At 36.0% G+C, this 22,342-nt stretch overlaps 1 protein-coding gene across 5 annotated transcripts in view; it reads right to left on the reverse strand.

Annotated features, from left to right (window-relative positions):
- Nucleotides 1-22,342, reverse strand: part of KIAA0825 (KIAA0825 ortholog) — a 245,160-nt gene that overhangs the window by 187,884 nt on the left and 34,934 nt on the right. For 4 of the 5 annotated variants that reach the window (XM_053932881.1, XM_053932884.1, XM_053932882.1 and 1 more), the window contains exons 3-4: nt 11,671-11,839; nt 5,708-6,377 (exon numbers count right to left, since the gene is read on the reverse strand). In XM_053932881.1, coding sequence (XP_053788856.1) covers nt 5,708-6,377; nt 11,671-11,839 — 839 coding nt within the window. Of the gene's footprint in view, nt 1-5,707; nt 6,378-7,645; nt 7,719-11,670; nt 11,840-22,342 lie in introns of those variants that run through there. The other variant, XM_053932885.1, reaches the window with a different exon arrangement.

Raw genomic sequence — 22,342 nt, forward strand, 5'->3', positions numbered from 1 at the left:
GTTGCCAGGCACTCTGCAATGGGACAGAGAGATCAGAAATAGAATACAGAAGGAGATGCCAGGCAGGCAGCAATATAATGGAAGGACATAAAGAAACTGCTGGTCATGCACAAACAGAAACAAAACAAGCATGTCCACAGGAGGGGATGAACAGCATGTTGTGGGTCTCCTGAAGTAAGGAAAACCAAGACGGACATGCAAGGAAGCAAGGAGGATGAAGTTACAGTTTTTATTATAACTTTCTTATTTTTGTTTTTATAATGTCTAAAAGTCACTACAGTAGTCACGTAGGTCTCCAAACATTCTGAAGGTCAAATTTATGAAAAAAAAAACAACTTCAAATAACTTCCATAATTAAGTTCTCTGTCATTCTAAACATTTGGCCTTAAGGACACATTAGACATTTAACTGAAAGCTTCTACCAGTCCAAGGATTTGGACAATAGAATGAATTTGATCTGCAAAAGCAGGATGCCATACTGGATATTATCATCTGTAATCCATATGGATTACTTTGTATTATGTGCCTTCTCAGCACTTAAGAAAGATGCAACATGACTTTCAGGACTGAACAGCAGCAAGACTAAAACACTTTCCCCTTTCACCCTCATACTTGCGAAAAAACAGATAGTGGACTATGGGCAAGAAAACATGTTGGAAAACCAACTGCAACTACAGCATGGATATTGTAAATTATCTGCAATAAATTGCCTCTTTACAGAAATATCAAAAAAGTTACAAAGATATAAATATTAACTGCATTAATCCAAGTTTGGAACTCTTCAATTTCCAGATAATAAATGGAAGATGAATTACACTAAAGTTATTAAGCTGAAATTATTCCCAGATGTGAATAGTTGGGGTATTTTTAATCATGCAGTTGCTAAACCAGCAGGTATTACTACTATTTTAGTATATTTTTGATAGAAAAGACAAAAATCATAGAAGACTTGTTGTAGGCCATAACGATGGCTATTGAGATTGCAAACCAAGTGAATGCAAATTATACAGAAGGATAAAAGTAAATCTGAAACTAAAGCTCTTAATTTCAAAAAGAGGAAATTATAAATGAGGGGGAATAAAACCATATGCACATCAACATAGTAGAGAAATCACATTTAAGTTAAATGTGCAAAATCCAAAACTCGTATCTCAAGCTAGCTCTTCGGCAAATTGCTGGGAATATATAAGTGAGCTCAAAAGACGTTTTTCATACCAAGTACTTTAATTTAACATTTCAAAGTTGTCTTCACTTCAACAAGTTACTCCAGAGCCTGTTTCTCTTCTTGCTCTCAACTCCACTGCACAAATGCAGCTCCTGTAAATGGTAGTGAGTCCTTCTGTTCAAGATCAGCTATATGCCATATTCATTTTAGGTGTTTCACAAACACAATATATTCTGTAGGAACTCATGAACATTTAAAGATAATAGATTCAAAATATAGTAAGTTTGCATTTGAATGTATCTTTATAATAGAATGGACGCCAGTTATATTCTGGAGAAAGAAAAGAGAAAGGAAGCCGGCTCAACATCTAAAAGGATATATAATGGGATAAAAGTGTAAAACATTCATTAATATTATACTATATCTCTGAAGGTATTATAATTATTTTCTACCTAAAATGTGCTTAGTTAAATCTGTATCACTTTAGTTTACCTCCACTTTGCAATAATATTTTTCTTAAAAATTATGAACTACTGATATTTAGGAAGACAATATCTATTGCCTCAGATTTTAAAAACAAAGTTCAGTTATGATTTTAAATGTTTAAGGGTCTCTGGAAAGTTTGTGGCATTTAAAATATTAAACCAATCAATTTAAATATGTCAGAAAAATTAAAACTTAAAGCTATGATCTCTGTTTCATTTTAACCACAGGAAATTAGAAAAAAACAGCTAATTAGTCTACGTAAGTATTTATACTCTTGTTTATATACAAAAACTGTATCAATAAAGCCAAAGAAAACCCTCCACTAATACATCAACTGTTCATAATTCCATGGGGTTTAAATTTCTCTGGCAGATGTCTTATCATCTGTAAGAGTAGCTGTTTCCTTATCTAACAGATGACAAATTAATACAAGTTAGTCATGCCTGATTAAACCAGCTTAATATTTTTGTAAACAAAGGAACACAAAAAAGGTTCAAAAGGTAAAACTACAATATACAGATTTACAGCAAATAATTTCTGAGAAATACCACATTGGAAATTGAAGCAAAAAATCATAAGAGATAACCTGAAAACCAGCTGAGATTCTTTCCATGCCAAGTATTGTCAACAGATATTTTTCATATACTTTTAAATACCACAATATTACATAAACTTTAGAAAGATGCAAATGATTAATGCAATAGAAAATCTGAAACAAAAAATCCCATTAATAACCAAAATAACTTGAGGGAATGGTTAGGAAATATTCTTTGCACATTTTTCTAGCAAGCTGGAAACATTATGTTCTGAGAGTACACCGAGAAATTATAATTAATATTATATAAAAACCTTGCACAGTAACAGCCCAAATACTATTGGCCAAATCCTGCACTGTTAAAGGTAATAAGAGGCACAAAGCTAACAGGTAAGAGGATCAAGCTGTAAGATAAAACCACCTGCCTCCACTAGAGCTGGCAACTAAAGATGTTGAGTTCCAAAATTTGCCTCTTTTCACATGCCATTTTGACAGCTTCTCTGTCAAGCCACACACCTCCTAGGTACTGATAAATGGAAACAATCTCTTTATAGTATTTCTTTATAGTATAGTATAGTGCACGAATAACTGATCTAGTACAGAATGAAAAGAAAACCATTATTTCCTTAGTGCACAAATAGATTATTATATATATGGAATATTTTAAAGATAACTCTGTTAAAGCTTGTTATAGACTACATCTATTTTCCCAAAAGAAATAGGTTGTCTATAGAAAGTTTTCTGAGGTTCTGGCACTGCTTTATTATTTTCTGTTATTTTTTTTCATATGCTGTATAGCAGGATCAATTACAGCAGTTCTTATGAAAAAAAACACAACAAATATCAAATAAAAACCACATTACCCTGAGGATGGACTAATAGTCCCAAATGAATGCCCTAGATTTGAAGGCTCCTAGAGGGCAGAGGCAACATACATCAAAAAATAAGAAACACATCTGTCTTTCAGCTAAGAAAAAAACCTTATCTTTCTGTCCTTCCCTCTATATTTATGCACAAGGTTCTTTTAATACTTGGCAAACTAGGTATCACTGTCAAGGTAATCTATTAAAGCTGTCTTTTAACCTAACCTATGTTAGGTTAGGAAAAATAAATTTCCACTCTAATTGGTGGGAGGGCAACAAAGTACCACAATTTAAGAGTTCCAAGCAGGAAAAGTCATTTGACATTAAGAACTTGTCCACTGTTACAAACCTCTTAAAATATTTCCCAAATAATTGTTTCACTGTGAACTGCCTTGTGAACATTTTAATTCTAAAGGGAAAAAATGCCTTTATATTACTTAGTGGGGTACAAATGTAGTGTATTCATACATTTATAGGAAAGAAATCTCTTTCCAAAAAAGACCCTTCACATACAACTTTGTATATAAATAGGTTACTCAGTAATAACTGTTTTAGTTATGATACAAGGATAATTTTTGCTTGAATTAATGAATAATACCAAATAATAGGCTATGACACATCCAGAAAATGAAAAAAGACCTGAAATCACACTCAAAACTTCACAACTCTGACCTCATATTTTGTTTTAGCCTGATTTCTGATTTCACTATTGGTGCCTTATGGTTTCCCTGGCTGAAGTGTGTATAAGCAGTTTTCTGCAGAAAACTAGTAGGAATAGTAGAAAAGCAGTAGGCAAATCAATACCATACTAACTTCTCGGAGTAAAATAACATGAAGATACGACTATGACTGCCCCTGTGAAAAAAGTAACCCTGAGAATTAAACTGAATTAATGAATAGCAATTCCGAACACATTTTATGGGTGATAAGGAGATAGCAGTTGCATCTGAAATTTGAGATTTAATGAATTTTCAATAAAAATTAAAATCTGGTCTAATATTTATGAAATAGAGAAATTATATTTTAATTAATTGCAGAAAATGTTTTAAAGTTTTAAAGCAAACAAGTCCTAAGATTTACTTTGTTTGTTTTCACCTTCCTCTGTGTTTTTGACTATACAAAAGAAATGTGCACTGGAAATCTGTACTGATAGATGCACTGCCACAGAAACATGTAAAGTCACATCCTGTGGCAAAAAAAATGTAGGCAGAGGAAGTACTCTATTAGTAGATTGAATGACTGTTTTCTTCCGTCTTGTAATACAGAGTTAAAGTAAGATTTTTCAGAGAGAAATGTTTGTGATCACTTTAAACTCCACATTTTAGATGTAAAATGGAGATAACTGAACTTCTCCATCTTCATGAGCTGTTTTGAGACTGAAAGAAAAAATAAGTTACAAACTTCTGTTCACTCCAGGTAATTTTTTTTGTCAGTGAATCCTTTCACTGACTCACATCTCACTATGTAATTCAAAACCACATTTTTGTTATTTCATATCTCAACAGTACTCTGACACTACTTCTTTTCATTGTTTCCCACCAACACTGCATCTCACTAGTATATACACTGAACTTCTCATCCTTTCTACTTAATTGTCTGCATGCCTTTTTTCTTATCTTTCACATGTTCCAGTATTCCTCCATATTTCAGTTCCTGTTGAAAATAATCTTTGCATTTCTTCCACCGGAAGTTTTAGTTGACTAACACTAACACATATGCTTACATTAAAACTCAGAAGTATGTAATTTTCTTCAGTGTAGACCTGACAAATCATAACCTCACTAATCCTTTCTTTATGCTGCATAATTCAAAGATCTTCTGTTTCTGTATTTTTCACATGATTCTAAACTTTTAATATTTTCTGCCTTCAAATCCCTTTATGGAAAGCTATGCTTTAAACAAACACCTCCTGCACAGAGGTGTGCTCCAAACACCACATTGAACAAGCAATTACATACAATTGTAATTTGTATTTTGCAATTATGTTATGGAAGTTTTGATTCTGTATTATTTTTTCCAAAGCATTGGTACTTCCCTTTGGAAATTAGCATGTCAGACTTAAAAACTGCAAAAAGAAAATAAAGAAAACATTACATCAATAACAGATTCCTTTTCTGTTTGACATTTCTTGGAACAAGAAAAAATGACCAAGCAGTATTAACTCAAACTTATTGTACTTCCACAAGACTAGAAAGTATAAATGGGTTTTCTGTTTGTTTCTTAATTTGAGAATTAGAATCTGCACAGTAATCTTTTGAGTCAGCTCTGATGTGTGAATCCGTATCTGTTTTATGGATATGTTACCATACAGTCTTTCCTATAATCTCCTTTAAATGTCTGACAATTAAAAAAAAAAAGTGGGAGTAGAAGAATTAACAGTTTGTGTTTATATAAATCTGGATTAAATAGTTCTTATTCTAGTACATATTTCAGTAGCTGGAATAAAACTGAAAAAATATTACTATGGCATGACAGTGTTATCCAGTGGATTATAATAGGATTTTGTTTAATTACACGAGTTACTCTCTCTTACTTTTGCACCACAATTCTGACACAGTCTAGAGTTCAACTGCAGTAATGTGTTTAAAACATAAAGCTGTAATTACTAATTTTGGGTATCTCTCTTCACAGAAAATAACATAAAATAAGACTACTAACCCACAGTGTGTATTCTTCCTCTATGCTTCTTTGAAATCTTGTTTGCTTTAACTATGTGTAGAGCATTTTCTTTGAACTGCAGCTCACAAAGTCTTTCAAGAAGAACTGTCATTTCTTCAGTGATGGTATCCAGGTAAGTTTCATTAATAAACTTTAATGATGAAGATGGACCAATAGTTCCACTTAGTATATACAAATCCTCTTTTATCATTGTGCACAATCTGGGTATGGAATTTTGGTAACCATGAACCACCTTATCAAAATTTGTTTCACCACAACTAGACAAAATACAGTTTTGTAGAAGATCACTAACCAGTTTAGTCTGCATATTTTGATACCTCATTAAGACTTCTGATTTGGGATAAAGAAACAAAAGCTGCTGTACACACTGAGTTTTAAATTCCATTTGTTGTTGCAAAGCATTAGTGTTTGTTTCTTCTTGACTTTGAAGTCTATTTACTAAAAATTGTCGAAGATGTAATCTCACATTGTCCCAAAGAGATTTCACATCCACAGCTGAATCATCCTGAATGGTATGAAGTGAAGATGTTAACTCAAAAGACGTCCCGCTTGCAGTACAGGGAAATGAGACACCACACTGACTAGAGAGATCCAGAAGGAAGTGAAGTACCATTTCTTCTTGGTTCTTCTCATTCTTCAACAAGCTTTGCTAGCAAAGGTAAATCAGACAGTATTTTAGAAACTTTTGTTAATTTCAGTTCATTAAATGAACAGCTTCATATTAGACTAAAAACTGTTTCCTAGGCTAATTATCTTAACAGCAAGTAAGGTATGTAAGCAACAGAAATTATAAAATCCATGGAAAACAGGATTTATACGCAAATTAATCTTTCTGTCTACCTCTGCCAATAACTCACTCTCATCTTTCTTATATCCCCAAGCTCTTTTCTCAATCTATTCTAGACCACAGTTCAAAGGAAACCCTTGGCAGCCTTTTTGTTGTCACAGCACCTTTTAAAGAAAACTGTATGAAAAAATTACTTAAGATTTACACAGATAATGACATGTTTTTCTCATAAAACCAAGCAATGATTTATAAAATGGTCACTTTCTATGGCTCAGCAGGCAATCATCAAAAAGACCATTTTAAGTATAAAAAAGTCTTCCCAAGACTTCCTTAAAGAACTAAAATTGAAAACTTGTCAAGAACTAAAGAGCCTTAGATGACACAGGACAGAAGAATAAGAAGCTATGTAATCCATCAAACCAAGATGCAGACTGCTATTTTAGTGACCTCCATATACATCTATGCTATATGGATTGGAGAAGGCAACCAGTTAACAAAGCAAGTGAAATCACATGGCTGCTGCTCCTTCATCATTCAAATCTGAAGAGCTCTCTCTCAGACCAGGGCTAGGATCTCTGACCTCAGACTGCTTCAGCTTCAAGAGGTCATGCAGCAAATGGCAGCTCCTCTTGTCACAGCTCAATACTACCGTCACAAGAAAAGTGAGTGGAATTGGTGGTATTCTTGATTTTCTTAGTTTCAGTAGGAAAGCCTTAAGTGTATGAGTATCTAGAAGCCTTCTCACTTACTCCTTCATCTCCCATTGCTTCTCTGCAACAAAGAAAAGCATTGTGGCAAACCACCTCAGGGGGTTCATTCCAGTCATGTCCTTTTTATGGGTCTCTGTCATAGTTTCAGCCCAGCCAGCAAGCAAGCCCCAGGCAGGGGGCTTGTACCAGCAAGGTACCTCAGTACCTCAGTCCTGTACCAGCAGGACTGAGGAGAGAATTGAAAGGGTAAAAGCCACAAAACTCATGGGCTGAGAGACAGACAGATTAACAGGTAAAGCAAAAGCCGTGCACACAAGCAAAGCGAAACAAGGAAATAATTCACTGCTTCCAATGGCAGGCAGGTGTTCAGCCATCTCCAGGACAGCATCACTCATCACCAGGTCATCACTTCAGACATACCTGTTTTCTTTCTTCCCCATATTTTATATAGGGAGCCTCATGCCACATGGACTGGAATATCTCTTTGGTCAGTTCGAGTCACCTGTCCTGGTTGTGTCTCCTCCCACCTTCCCATGCACCACCAACTTCCTCACCAGTGTCACAGTATGAACAGCAGAAAGGCTCTGTGTTAGCCCTGCTTGATAATAATAGAAAAACCTCTATATTGTGCTGTGTTCAGCATAAATCCAAAACATAGCCCTGTACTAGAAGCACTAGAAGTCAGCACAGTCTGCAAATCATACTCCATCCTATAAAGCAAGGCTGGTAAAGAAACCTTTGCTACCTTCCACCTTCAGCATTGCTGATTTATTTAACTTACAGTATTTGAAGAAATTATATTTATTTCTGTTCCATTTTGAAGCAGAGGTAAATTATTCAAGTTTGAGTATGGTATTACATAAATATAACCATTTTGGAATGCCAAATACTAAATCTTTCCCCTGTAGCAAGATTTTATCAATAGATAATTATGCTTTTAAAAAAAATTTAAATTCAGAACTCTATTCTTTGTTCTGGATGTTTCAAACCAGTTACATACCTTAGAGGGTTTAATATTCTTGCCCTCTACTCTGACCAAAGTTTCTTGAAAAAAACTCCCACTTTCACTACAGTACCTAATTCTGAATAACAGACTGGGAGCATGATTACCTCTTATAAAGAAAGTCTTAAAAATAACAGACTACTTATTTTCTTCCATTTTAGATCTCTATATCAAAATAATTCTTACTAATTCTTCTTACTTACAAGCAAGAAAGATGTGGAAGACAGAATAATAAAGGAAATTATCAGTTGAATATCATTCCACAAAAGCATGTGCATGTAAAAAAAATATGTGCAACTGGTTCAAATCTTAAATGATATATATCAAAATGCATAATACCAATCCAATTTTCTTTTATTCTCTGCTGAACTATTCTATAAAGTTTAGTAGCCCCAAAGAAAAATGTGTTTCAAAGTGTAAACTGAAACCCTGATTAGTAACCACTGTGTTGAAAGGTTGTCTCTTGACAAGTAGACTTCTGAACTTTAAATGTTGGGGTTTTTTTTATGAATCATGCTCAAATACTACATTCTGAAATGTACAAAGTAAGAGAAGCTGTCAAAACAGTGCATGCACCTGATGCTTTCAATGCTGAATCCAAACGATCTTCCAAGCAAATCCCTACTGCTGCTTTTTAAGGCAAAGCAGAAATATTTTTATATATCTAAGATCTGTTTAAGCTCTTCACAATTTAAACTACAGAATTAAAAATAGAAGCTTGCAGATGCTATTTTAGAGATAGTGATACCCAGAAAGAGTATCTGAAGTGAACTTTGAAGCTCTGAAAGTGTCATCAAGTGTCATCACACACTGCCTATATTGATATATGCTTTTTAATTTAAAAATTAACCTATAAAAATATTGCAAAAGATGACGCCAGCACTATTCAAGAGAAAAAGATCCAAATTGGTATCCAAAGGTTTTGGAGAAGCATAAAAAGTTCCCTTTTGAGCACAGCAAGTTAGTCATTACAACAATATATAGAAATCTAGTTACAGTTTACCAACTGGATTACTGCGTAATATGCACAACTACCTACCACACCAATAAACAAGTACAGTAAGATGAAAACTTCATTAAAAAAAGAATCTGCCATTATTTTATCAGGAACAGAATTTAATGACAATGTGTTAGTGCATATATTCAGCTTTTAAATATTGAGTTAAAAGACAGTACACAGAATGACAAAATTTCACATAATTAACCATTTTCAGGCTTCATGAAGAAATTCTCAGTATTTTCATAAAATTTAGAAATGTATGATAATAACAATAAACCTAAATATAGCCTCAGGCAAAGCCCAAAAAGAATTTGTAATGTTTTTAAATTGTCCCAGCAGTGTTAAAGATAAACAAAATTCCTAGCAAAATAAATACACATAATAAATGATAACAATGAATATGGATATTGTCCTGAAGTAGAAAGAAGTAGTAGAAGGTTCCTGATACTGAATATGAATTATATATACTTAATTAAAAGCATTCAAGAAGAAATTATCTAATTAATTCAATGGATAGAGATATATATTTAAGAAAGGTCAGATCATAATAATCTCATTAATGCTGAATATTATTGAAAATCGTTTACTGCAGACCTGTTTATGGAACCGAATGTGACTTCTTACAGACAGACCATACTACAGTCAGTACTACGGATACAGACAGTACAGATACATTTTTCATCTGTAATTCCATCTACACAACAGGCTGGATTATCTAAGAAGCCATGAGCCTGGAAATAGTGATGGGAAAGTTGCTGAGCTCCAAAACTGTTTTCATGATAAACTGCAGAATTGAGATTTTCAGGCTTCTCACTTTGCTGTCTGTTTAGCAGCCTGCCACAGAGCCATTCTCAAGGCTTAACTGGATACTACAGCTCACGGCAAGACTGTCATGCAGTTAGTAAGCTCCCGGGAAGCTGGAGAGCTGGAAAGCACATTTTGTATAAGATGAGGACATTTTAGTGTTTTCCAAACAAATGCCGCCACCTGGTGTTCAGGCATATGGCTTGAATAGACCTTGAAGAAGGAAGTAAGCAGGGAATGGACACAAGTAAGTCACAGTGCCATGCCACCTTCTGAAGGAATGCAGCAAGGATCTAAGTGGACTAAGAGAAATAACAAAAGACTCCTGAAAGCAAGAACTTCATAGTCAGCTTTTTCTGGGATTCTGTGATTTTATCTAGATCAAGTATGACGTGTAGCAGACTCTGACATCCTTGAATGGGATGATTATTAACAACAACATTCGTACTTTGTCAGAAGAGAACAAAATCACTCTTCACTACATGAACATTAAAGACCTGGTGTCTCTAAAAGTTATTTCATCATTTGATATCAGGTCAATATACAGTGGAATGAATGGTGACTGAAAGAGCAACAAGAGTTCTATGAGTTAAAAAAAAACAAGAGCTAATTTTATCAAGCTTGTGCTCTAGCCAGAGAAAACACTCCACTTCTCTAAAGTTTTCCTCTTCCCTTACAGCTAATCTTAGCCTAAAGTTGTTCATGGTCTGCAACTAAAGCATGACACAGAAGTGTGACACAGAAGTGACAAAGAATAATCACTGTTTATGTGTTTTGATCTCATATATAAGTATCATATCAAATGCACACATAGAAAGTTTATATATAAACTTGAAGACCATAATTTACTGAGGGAAACAGCCTTCAATTATCTTGCCAATTCCATTTTCTAGACTTCTACTTCCACATGTATATTCAAATGCAAACTTTAAATAATTTTTTTTTTTATAAAAATACTCTCTAAAATGATGGTAATTCATTGAAGTGAAATTTGATTTCTGGGTGCATCTAGTATAACTTGATAGAACAAAGAATGTAGCTCCCATGTTTATCATTGAGAATGCAGAAACATATAATCATTTGGATTGGAAGGGACTTTTTTAAAGCTCCTTTAGTACAATCCTCCAACAATGAGCAGGAACATCTTCAACCAGATAAGGCTGCTCAGAGCCTAGTACAACTTGGCCTTGAACATTCCCAGGGATGGGGCATCTATCACGTACCTCTTTGGCCACACAGCAGGTAGGAAGTTTATGCTTGAATAATGCATAAAGGACAATAACATACATTAGGTGAGTTAAATTCATACTGATATAAGTGAAGTGAAGAACATTCAGTAACACTAACAGCCTCAGTGGAGACAGTAACTTCCAATGGTTTTTTTTACCAGCATGTATTTTATAAAGTAATCCAAGCAGTGCTGAACATATGGTAGCATCTGTGAAAAGATTTTGTTCCAAGTTTGTCTATTTGAGGCATGATCAAAAGGAAACAAAACACCCTGCTGCAGACATGGATTATGAACTCTCCTCACAAGGCTGAAAATGAGAAAACTAATTGAAGTCATCCACCCACCTCCCTACTTCCAATCGTATAGTCTATTTTCCAACATCAAAGTTTTTAATAAACAATTTTTACCAGGGTCTTAAGGAACTCCAGCAGCTCTCCATGGTCTGTAGAAGAAGGTCTGAGAGAACTAAAATTGCAGTTATTTAGCCACTGAATGCAGTCAGCTGTGCTTTGTACTACTTCATCAGTACATATTCCATTTACATCTGATTGCAGGTCCTTAAGACACTTTTCTATGCTAAAAAAAAAAAAAAAAAAAGAAAAATCAAGGATTTTTCTTCATTATTTGGAGACAATAGTATTTTATATATGCCATATTTAAAAAAAAGAAAAATTACTTAAAATTAAGGTAACACTAGTCCTTCTTATTCACAGATTAAGCTACCCTCAAAAAATAAGACCTGAATTTGCAGAATTAATAATTAACATTTAAGTACTGTTGAGCTAGAGCTAAAAAAAACTTTCCTTCAGGCCAGATTGTCCCATCCTTAGCCAGAGTATGTATGGCTTCACTTTCAAACAATCTTACTCTTTTTAATAAAGTAGTTAATGAACAAGACATCAGCCAACCTAGTATCTGGTCCTTGGTGCTTAATTAGCTAAAGCAGAGACTATAAACTGAATCAATTACTGCATTCAAAGGTGAATGTGTAATTTTGCTCCTTTAGCAATCAGCAGTTGCTTTATAGAACATCAGATATATTAATAACTTCTTAAAGATCCACTGACATCACAGAAAATGTTGAAAAGCATTTCAGAGCCAGTTGTGCTGAGAAAGCAGATCTTTTCTTTCTTGTTTTGTCATTAGAATATTTGAAAGAAAACAGACTTTGTGTTCAAGGAGCTGATCCACTCCTTAACATTCATCTATAATCATAACTCTTTTTATGAAACCAGATGTGTTCACTAGGTTTTTACAGTGATTTCAGTTCCAAAGATCATGAGAACAATTGAACATCCAGAATTGTTTTGCTTCTACTTGCATGGACACTTAAGTAAAAACAAAACAAAACAAAAAAAATCCAAAACAATCTAACTCTATTTATTTTCCTACAAAAACACCTTTTTGGTACTTCATTTCTACATTTTTTTCAAAAGCAATGCTTAATATTTTATACAGTTTCAGTTAGAAAAAGAAAATTTAGATCCTGGCAAAACTCAGTTTAATAGCCCAGCCATGAAATCCAATGAATTCCAAACTTGACAAAAGATTAGTTTGTGAAACCTGTTCTCAGGACTATGAAACAAAGTACTTTCTTCATACACCTTGGCTCCTCCTGTCAAAGGCTCTTATTGTGGTGTGCTGATGTATCTCAAACACACTCAAACAGATTACAGCATTATGCAATATAAAAGACACTACTGTTGTTAAATCTGTGCCAATCTACTATTACTATGAGTGAATTTTTACAATTATCTTTGACAAATTAATCTGTGAGCAAGCGAATAAACTATGAATAAACTACAGCCTTTTCAAGACCACTTTGGTAATTGGACCCAACACTGATAAGGGGATTAAATAGATAGATTTCAGTGCCACTGCCCTGCTCCTTACCTTCCCCACAATTATAAATCATGATGACTATGTTAATTTTATTTAATCCTTTTATCTTTCCAAAATAAACATTTAATTAGGACTAAAGCTGTTTTTGATTGAATAAACATATTTTCATCCTGTTTATTTACAGCATACAGAACATTGTAGGTAAACAGGTTTTCAAAACCACTACTGCATCTTGCTAAGAATTTTGTCAACACTCAGTTAGAGAGGAACATAGTTAATTATAGTTACTTACTCCTTTACATGAATTACATGAATTAGATATTTAGGAATTTGTTACTGTTATGGTTTGATACTGGTGCAATGCTAGCGCCTTCATGAAAATACACTTTCTTGAATAAATGCTGTGAGATGTTATCAGGAACAGAGCAGAGCAGGCCTAAGCTTAATAACAAAGGAAAAAAACTTTATTAAACTGCTATTACAGAAGACAGACACACTAAATCTAGGATGAAGACCCTCTAAAACACCCCACTTCTTCTCAATTTCTAAAATAACTACTATGAAACATCACCCGGGATTCCTGATCAAATTACTGCCTTTCAGATAATTAATACTTAGTCTATCAAGGGAGAGAGAAGTCTCTCTTGCACCATAGACCCCCCCCCCCCCCAACAATAACACAGTTGCCACCTCCTGTCTATATGGGACTGACTGCCCATAGGGCTCCTTTAAGGATGCTTTTGCCATGGACTAAAAGAGACAACAGTTCAGCTTTTCATTTTGGGACTACAGTCTCCCTCATTTTCTCTTGGGGCCAAGGGTCCAAGAACAGAGATCATCTTCTTCCTGAAGACAGAGGGCATCACCATTCCCTCCTCAGCTTTTTTCTGTTCTTGTCATTCTTGTCTTGGTGGTTGCTGAAGCAGGTCTCTTTGAATCACCACTGCATCCCCCTAAAATGCAGTCTCTATTGCCATATTCAGTCTATGGCTAACAAGAAAAGTCTAGCCAAAAGCTACTCCATCGTCTCCTCCCACTTAAAATTTTCTTCTTTTAACATCTCAGGTCCCGGACTGTCTCTCTTCCACTACAAATTGAGGAGGAGTAATATTTTACAAAGCCCTCATTTCCTAGGAAAGGGTTAAAAGTTCAGACTCCCTGGACGGCTGAAATTTCTGCCTAACACTCTTGACTCTCACACTGGGCATCATTCCCCCCCTTTCTCCTTCTCCTCTGCCGGCAAATTCCCAGGTGCTGTCAGGCGCTCTGTCTCTTTCCCTCTGTGGAGGAACAAAGGCATCTCCACTTCTCTCCACCCTTCCGTCCAGGAGCTGGCTCGGTTCCAGACCTTCAGCCCCCTTGGCCTACGTGGACCAGGCTGCGTGGCTTCCCCTCCCCCACCCAGCCCATGGCTGGGCAGGGGAGAGCCCGCACTCGCTGATGACCGGAACCAAAGAGACAGTTCCTCTGGGAGTTCTTGCTTTTAACCCCCTGTGTTCTCAGAGGCATGTAGATACTTTCAGTGGTCACTCCAGGTGTTAATATCCAAACCTGACCACTGATTGGTTTGACCCAACTTCTTGAAAAAAAAATCACTTCCACGTCAAACCACAACAGTTACCTTAAAAAAAAAATGTGTATAATCTGAGTTTAGAAAGCAAGTGTTTTAAGTTTAAAAAAAAAAGACTTCTGTTAAATATGATTAAAATTATTCTCACCACCTAGGCTGGTATCAAAAACTTTATGATTTCATAGTAGTGTAGGTAAAATGAGTCTTTGATTTCCTGGTTTAGAAAAGAAATTTCCTGAAGTTTCAGAAACTGCAATCAAAAAAGTAATTTTGATGTGAAGAATATACTTAATGTATTTAATTAATTTTCTTAAAAGTACAATTTTTTAAAGCCATACAAAGTGCTAGATTCCTTTTTGCCCAGTAATATTTTTTCATTAAGTGCAAATGTATTTTTTTTAAGTTCAGAGCAAATTAGCTCCTTCTTTGAATATACTGAGGCACTAACCCAGACGATGTCAACTGACATATACATACTATAGACATGCAAATTTAATAAATTTTTTTGTCCACAGATGACTCAACTTTTTTTTTTTGAAACTGTGGAACTATTCAGACACAAGCAGAAAAAATCCAGTCACCAAACTACTAAGGATGGACTGGAATGTAAAAGCTCAAAGAAAAAAAATAACCTAAATAACCTTTCTCTGTAGCAAAGAAACCTGATAGTTATGCTTGTACTTTTTTTTTTTTTTTAATTGACTGATTTTTCAAGAAACAAATATTTAATCACACAATCAGTACCCTGAGCCTTTGTGGGCACATATTTTTTGTGGCTAGTACTCCTAGCATACCATTATGCACATGAAAATTATTTGATTGAAATAACCTCCTTCTTACAGGCGAGAGTGCCTGCAGTTCTTTAACAAACCACAGCAAAGTTGTGTTATATTATCTGTGTCCACACTGGAGTGCTTTTCTGGAGAAACATTTGGTAAATACCTGCACTGCAGAGAGACAATTTCCATGTAAGAGCTCTTAGGTGCTCTTATTTATTAAGTTGATGATAGTTTTTACAAATAACCTAATCATCTGAAGAGAATGCTTCTTAAGTGGCTTCATCAATGGACAAACAATTTAAAAAGTACTGTAATGGAACTGATAGTGTAAGCACTATCATACAATGTCACACAACATTATTTTGAAACGTACGGTATCAGAAGAAGGGTTTCCCCCTCCATATATCATTTTCTATTGTCTAAGATTACTATGAGTAAGTTGAAGTATTCAATTTCTAACAAGCATATTTCAATTTATTTCATCTAGCATAGGGAGCAGCCAGAAAAGGACAATGACATTGGTTAAATTAAACTGCTAAGCTATAAAGTGAAATTATCTTTTAACCTCATGTTCCTTATACTTAGGATCCTCACATTCATGGAAACACAGCTTTAGAATCAGTTTACATGTCTTTTATTCAGTACAGACTGTTTTAAAATAAATGAGATAATTGTTTTCACTGCTGTTGAAGATGCAAGCAGTGTTATAAAACTACTGTTATTAGTCATTAAAAATCTTGACTGCTAGCAGTATAGGACATTTGTACAAAAAAAAGTCTTATCATTTGGAAGTCTGTGTATCAGAGGACCTGCTGTGAGCAGCAAAAAAATTGCAGAAAGACTTTTAGTAGCATAATTCACACAGACATTTTCATTGTTAAACTTTCTCTTGATCTTGAACCCTAAGATGTAAACCAAAGACACAGCACCTTTTTAAAGGACTTTGAAAACTATTGCATATCTCTAATTTAGCTCCTTACAAAACATATCCACTCTTAACTGTAAAGTAACTGCATCATTGAAACCAGAAGAAACAGAATGGTGTTGGCTTTGCTACACTTTAGCAAGATAAAGTTACTCAACAGCTTAACCATACAAGAACAGTCAGTTCTAACTGAACCACTGCCCACCCATTTTAATTTCCATTCTTGTTTTAAAGGCTTGACATATTTCTGTCACAAGATGCAAGCTTTGTCTTGGTAAGTTATTTCAGAAGACAGGCAGTAAAACACGAGTTTTTCAACTCCATTGACTAAAACATGACAGTGACAAATAAGGGTTCAAACCCCATCATCTCATATATGCTCGTATGAAATGAAATGGAATACTTCACAGGGCAGTCAAAGATCTGATTACAGCTTCTGTAGATGTAGATGACAGCTAATTAACCACCTAAGGTACTGACACAGTGATAATCACTGAATATTTGAATAAAGAAATCATGTGTCAATAAAACAGCCAATTTCTGAGCAACTGTGCTGCCCAGCTAGCAAGTTGCTATGGAACAACTAACCCAAACTCAGTGATTATGCAAAGACAACACAGTCTGCACAGGAAAAGAAATTACATTCCTTCCTCAGTTTACTTATTCCTAGCTATTGGTCCAGTAAAGTGATTAGACTAGACAACTACTATTCTAATAAAGATTTTAATAACATTGCTGTAATACCTTTACAGGCATGAAATTGTCAGGTAAACACTAAAGTAATACATTTGTACAATGAGCCAGCTACATTCACTCAAAAGAGTCAATTATTTTTGAAAGCTGTGATAAATATTAGGTCCAAGTAAACCTGAGAAAATCGTAATATTTTTTCCTCTACAATTAGCCCTCATTTGAAATTCTCCCAAATACTCAACCACTCTTGGGATTTTGGTTGAAGAAGCCAAGATTTTGATAAATCTCTTGACTAACAAGAATGTGGGTCATAACTGCTTCCTGAAAATTCCTAAGCAGAACAAGCCAAGATTTTCTTCAAAATAAGACAGAAAGATAACTCCTGCAGCATATCTCAGTTCAAGAACACATAAGCCCTTGCACACGTTTCCTTATCAGTTCTGATACAGGAAAATGGAATGATTTAGTTTGACTTAATACCCTGTTTGAAACTACTCTATCCCTTTGTTTTGATACTGGTAAGCATTTCTTAGCAAATCAGCAAAGTTATGGTCAACAGCTGGACCATGTCATACTAACATCCTTACTGAGACACCTTAGGGATCTATGATTCACAAGGTAAAGATCTTGTTAGTTCTCAAATAATTATCACATTTTCTATCAAATGGTGATGGGAAAAGATGCAATGCTATAAGCCCTTACAAGCATTGACCTCATTGCAGCCCTTCAAAATAGACATTCAAAATCCTTATGACTAAACTACTGTTAATTGGGTCAGGTTGAAGTTTGTTGTGGTTTGACACTGGTCAACATGCCAGGCACCCATGAAAACCAGAACAAAGGGCTCATGAGTTGAGGTAAGGATCTAAGAGCAAAACAGGCTCAAACTTAAAGGTATAAATTTGTTTTTAACAGAGTCAGAAGAGGATAACGAGGAGTAAAATAACCCTTTAAAACACCTTTTCCCCCCTAGCCCCTCTCTCCTTCCCACTGAAAGTGCAGAGAGACAGGGCGTGGAGGTGCTTGGTCAGTTCGTCATTCGAAATACTTCTTCAGTTTGCTTTTAGGGAGAGGAGTCTCTATTCTGCTATGCTATGGGGTCCTTCCCATGGGAAACAGCTCTCCATGAACTTCTCCAGAGTGCCTCCAATTTCACAAGCAGCAGTCCCACCCAACCTCTCGCTATGAGTCCCTCCCATGGGCAAAACAGTCTTCCCAAAACTGTCATGGTGTGAGTCACTAGTTCATGAGGCATAGCCCTTCAACGATAAGCTGCTCTAGTTTGGAAGCAAGGGCCCTCTTTTCTCTGTCTCTGGAAACAAGGGCCTTCTCTCTCTGTTCGGGTCTCCCATTGGATTACAGCTTTTTTAGCATCCACCCACTCCAGCATAAGCAATTTTCCCACAGGCTATGACTGGATCTCTGCATCCCCCCATGGACTTCATGGATTACAGGGAGATAGTTTATTTTATTATAGTCCTTCTCATGGCTTGCAGAGAAATATCGACTCCAATTCTTGGAGCACCTCCTCTCCCTCTTTCTTTTCACTGATCTCAGCATCGCCATGTGGTCTTTTTTCACATGTCCTCACTTCCTCCTCTTTCTCTGACTAGGAAAAAAATCTGATGCTCTTAAGTATCACTGCCAAAAAATTCTACCTTTTTAAAGATATCTGCAGTATCTCGCAGCGCTGAGAAGTTGATTTTGTCTAGGTTCTGTGTGGGGGAATTGCTCTCCATGTTTCTGCTGCTGGCCACGTGGCCCAGCCACCACCATGCAGGTGGTGCAGCCACCGTGGTGCTGGCACCATTCAATGCCTCTCTTCATGTGGGGCACCAGGTAGGAGAAGCTGATGTTGCTGTCCCTGCCCTTCTGCCTTCAGCACGGCTGGCTAGGGGCGGCCAGGCAGGCAAAGTTCGCCATGGGGTGTCCTGAGATGGCGGTGGCCGCGGCAGCAGCCACATGGCTGTGCGTGCAGCACTGAGACAGTCCCGGCGGTGGCGCCTAGCCACCCCTGAGAAAAAGCTACTCCTGTGCAGATTTTCTTCTTAAATGTGTCATCACAGAGACATTGAAAATTTCTCTAATTGTGCCAGCATCATGTCCATCTTCAGAGTCATCAGAGACTGGCTCAGTTGGACACTGTGGAAGCTTCCAGTAGCTTCTCACAGAAAGCATCTCTGTGTCTCCCCCTCCCCCCTCAAAAAAAAAAAAAAGGCTGTGTTAAACCAACACAAAGTTTATCAGATTGAAGTCAAATTAGGCTTTTGTGAAAAGCCTCACAAATTTATAGTCTCCACAGTGCTGTAGAGATACAATTATTATTAATTGTGTTGAATTCTAAGCAATTGTTCTGTTCATGAAGACCTAGAATATCTCCTACTGTCCTACAGTCTCATAAAATCTTGTTGCTTTATCACAACTAAAAGGCAGCACTCACTGAAGAAAAAATTGAATACAGAAATAAAAATCAACTGCTGGAGAGACCTCATACTTAGCAATCATTTCAAGTTATGAACTATACACTTGGTTTCAAGATTTGTACTGTATTTCCTGCTTAGAAGTATTAAATATAAGCTGCAAGCTTAGTTCTGTGAATTGCTAACAAGTGAAATGTTAGTAATTCTTAAACCACCAATTCAGAAAAATAATCCAAATACTCGGTTTTGATAAGCAGTAAATGTTGCATCCCAAGTTTGGGTTCAGATTAGGGGGTTCTGATATATGTTAGTTATCTGGTCCTGTGTACCCCTGTGCATCCCCTGTGTTCCCCCACCCCGCGGTGGTCCGCTGTGGGTCACTTACCATTGGAGCTCACCATGCCAGTCCTGTAACCACTCCCCTGCCCACTCCGGAGAGTTCTGTGTCTGTTACCCCACTCCACTACCCCATTCACCCCGGAGCCTGGTCCGCCCCTGTCACGTTCCCGTTGGTTACCCCGATTCACATCACTCCCCCGCAGCCTGCCCCCATTGGGCGAGGGGGACTTCTGCCTCCCTTGGCCCGCCCCCTATAAAACCCTATGTTTTCCTTTGTTCGGGGCCATTTTCGTCCACATGACGCTCGGAGCGAGTCACGCTTCTCCACCGCAGCTACCTGCGGCCATAAAAGCTCTCCAACCGACCACCCGGACGAAGTGGACAATTCCTTCGCGTCTTTGTCTTGCCCCTCGCATGGGCAGCAGAGCGTGGCCAGCACCAGCCGGTGTGCTGAACGAAGCAGCCCCTGGAGCACGCAGCAGCCCCGGGTCACGCCGAGAAGCAGCGCCATTCCAGGCTCTCCGGAGCTGCATGGGACCAGGAAAAACAACGCAACGCCGCAAGTAGAAGTCAAAGTAAGTGTGAAAGGAAAGAACGAAGACAAAAGGCCAAGATGATGAATATAACTTCACACTTGAGAATAACCTTGAGACTACCCTGTCCCCAAAACTGGCCAGCAATGAGGATTGTTTTGAGATTTCATATTTACCTGCTTCTATAAACTGCTGTAAAAATAAACTTAACATTCAAGTGTAATAAGAGTTCCATTACGTAACAGTGAATGAATGAACCACTTACTACATTAAAATTTGCATATAACACAATTGCACAAAGATGGCCTTTTTTTGTTGTTGTTGCAGCATCAATTAGAATTGGTACACTACAAAAATACTTATGGTAATTCAACAGCTGAAAACCATATCTGATTTGTCATGTCACACAATTTTATAACACCTATTCAGTTAGAAGGCAATAAATGAGCAGTCAAATAATTTATACACACTTGCCTCATAATTTTTTACACAATGTTTTATTTTTAAATATATATATATGATGTATACTATTATGTTCATTCTCTGTGGTCTAATAAAAGTATAAATGTATCTGATGAAAAATTGATTGTATTTCAATTGTATCACTGTATCACATAGAGCTGCTCTTATCATACCACTTACAAAGATCAATGGTAACTTGAAAATTATTTCATTCTATGCCACCTCTAATATATTAGTAATAAAAGGACTCTTTTTAATTTAGAAGTCTCATCAGCTGCTGTCCATCTTATTTTAAACTCTTTCAATTTCTGAAACTGACATACTACAGGAGCAAAATAGCACCTAGTAACTACAGAGCTACTTCCTGTTTTTCCTTGTGAAAATAAGATTAAAGCTAGCTTAAGTGTCAATTCAGCAGAAATTCTTCCTGACCTGCATTGCTATGTATCATATCCTAATCCAAATTCCTGCTCTCCTTTAATAAAATATCATTTGGATCTCACCAAACTTACAGTAAAAGGTTCTTCTAATTTGTAGGACTAGATAGGTAAGACAGTGACAATCAAGAGACACACTTCCACTGTGATGATATTAATGTAAAATCTAACATAAAATGCTAAGTGGCTATAAAGTACCACTTAAAAGAATGAACAGCTGGCTTCCCTTCCCATAGTCAGATGTTTTCTCAACAAGCAGCATACATTTTTCACACATTAAAACAAAAAATAGTAGTGAAGCATTCATTCTAAAGATTCATTTTGAGAATAATCTTCCTAACTCTCAGGATATCTCTGTACAATCACAACAAAATCACTTTTATTTGGTAGTTGAAGAGGTGACAACAGTTACACTAAAAATGCTGATGCTGCTTTTTCCAGATATACAAGACCATAGAGACATGAAACTTAATTACCTGTGTAATTAACTATGTTTTGACATGAACTCCAGGTATCTACATTTCACTCATGTCAACAGCTGGAAAACTCTGACATGAAATTGTATTATGCAGTGGTCCATAACAGCGTATTTACCAGATCTTCACTACCATTGCTACTGTGGGATTATTAATATTGCAAGTACTTTAATAAATAAGAAGTTTTTAAATGAAAATGGGAGGTAAGACTAATAAAAATTTTAAAAAACAAAAAAACAGCAACAGCAACAAAAAAAAAACACAAAAAAAAAAAGAAAATCAAAACAAACAAAAAAAAAAAACAAAAAAAAAAAAAAACCAAAAACCAAACCAAACCAAAACAAAAAAAAAAAAACCAAAAACAAAACAAAAACAAAAAAAAAAAACTCTTAACCCACCATAACCAATATGACAATATTTGAGAAATTATCTAAGTCAGTTTTCAGCAAGGTATGGCAATGGTTCCAGAATCTGTTTGGGAGCAAAGACCTCTGACAAACATGGGCTACATTAAAAGGATACAATCTTAAAAGAGATGTCATGAAGGATGTTCTTTGAAATCAGACTTTAAGATGCACTTGTTCATACTTGAAGATGCTCACA

The sequence above is a fragment of the Vidua chalybeata genome, chromosome Z (assembly GCF_026979565.1).
Source record: "Vidua chalybeata isolate OUT-0048 chromosome Z, bVidCha1 merged haplotype, whole genome shotgun sequence".
Classification (NCBI taxonomy): Eukaryota; Metazoa; Chordata; class Aves; order Passeriformes; family Viduidae; genus Vidua; species Vidua chalybeata.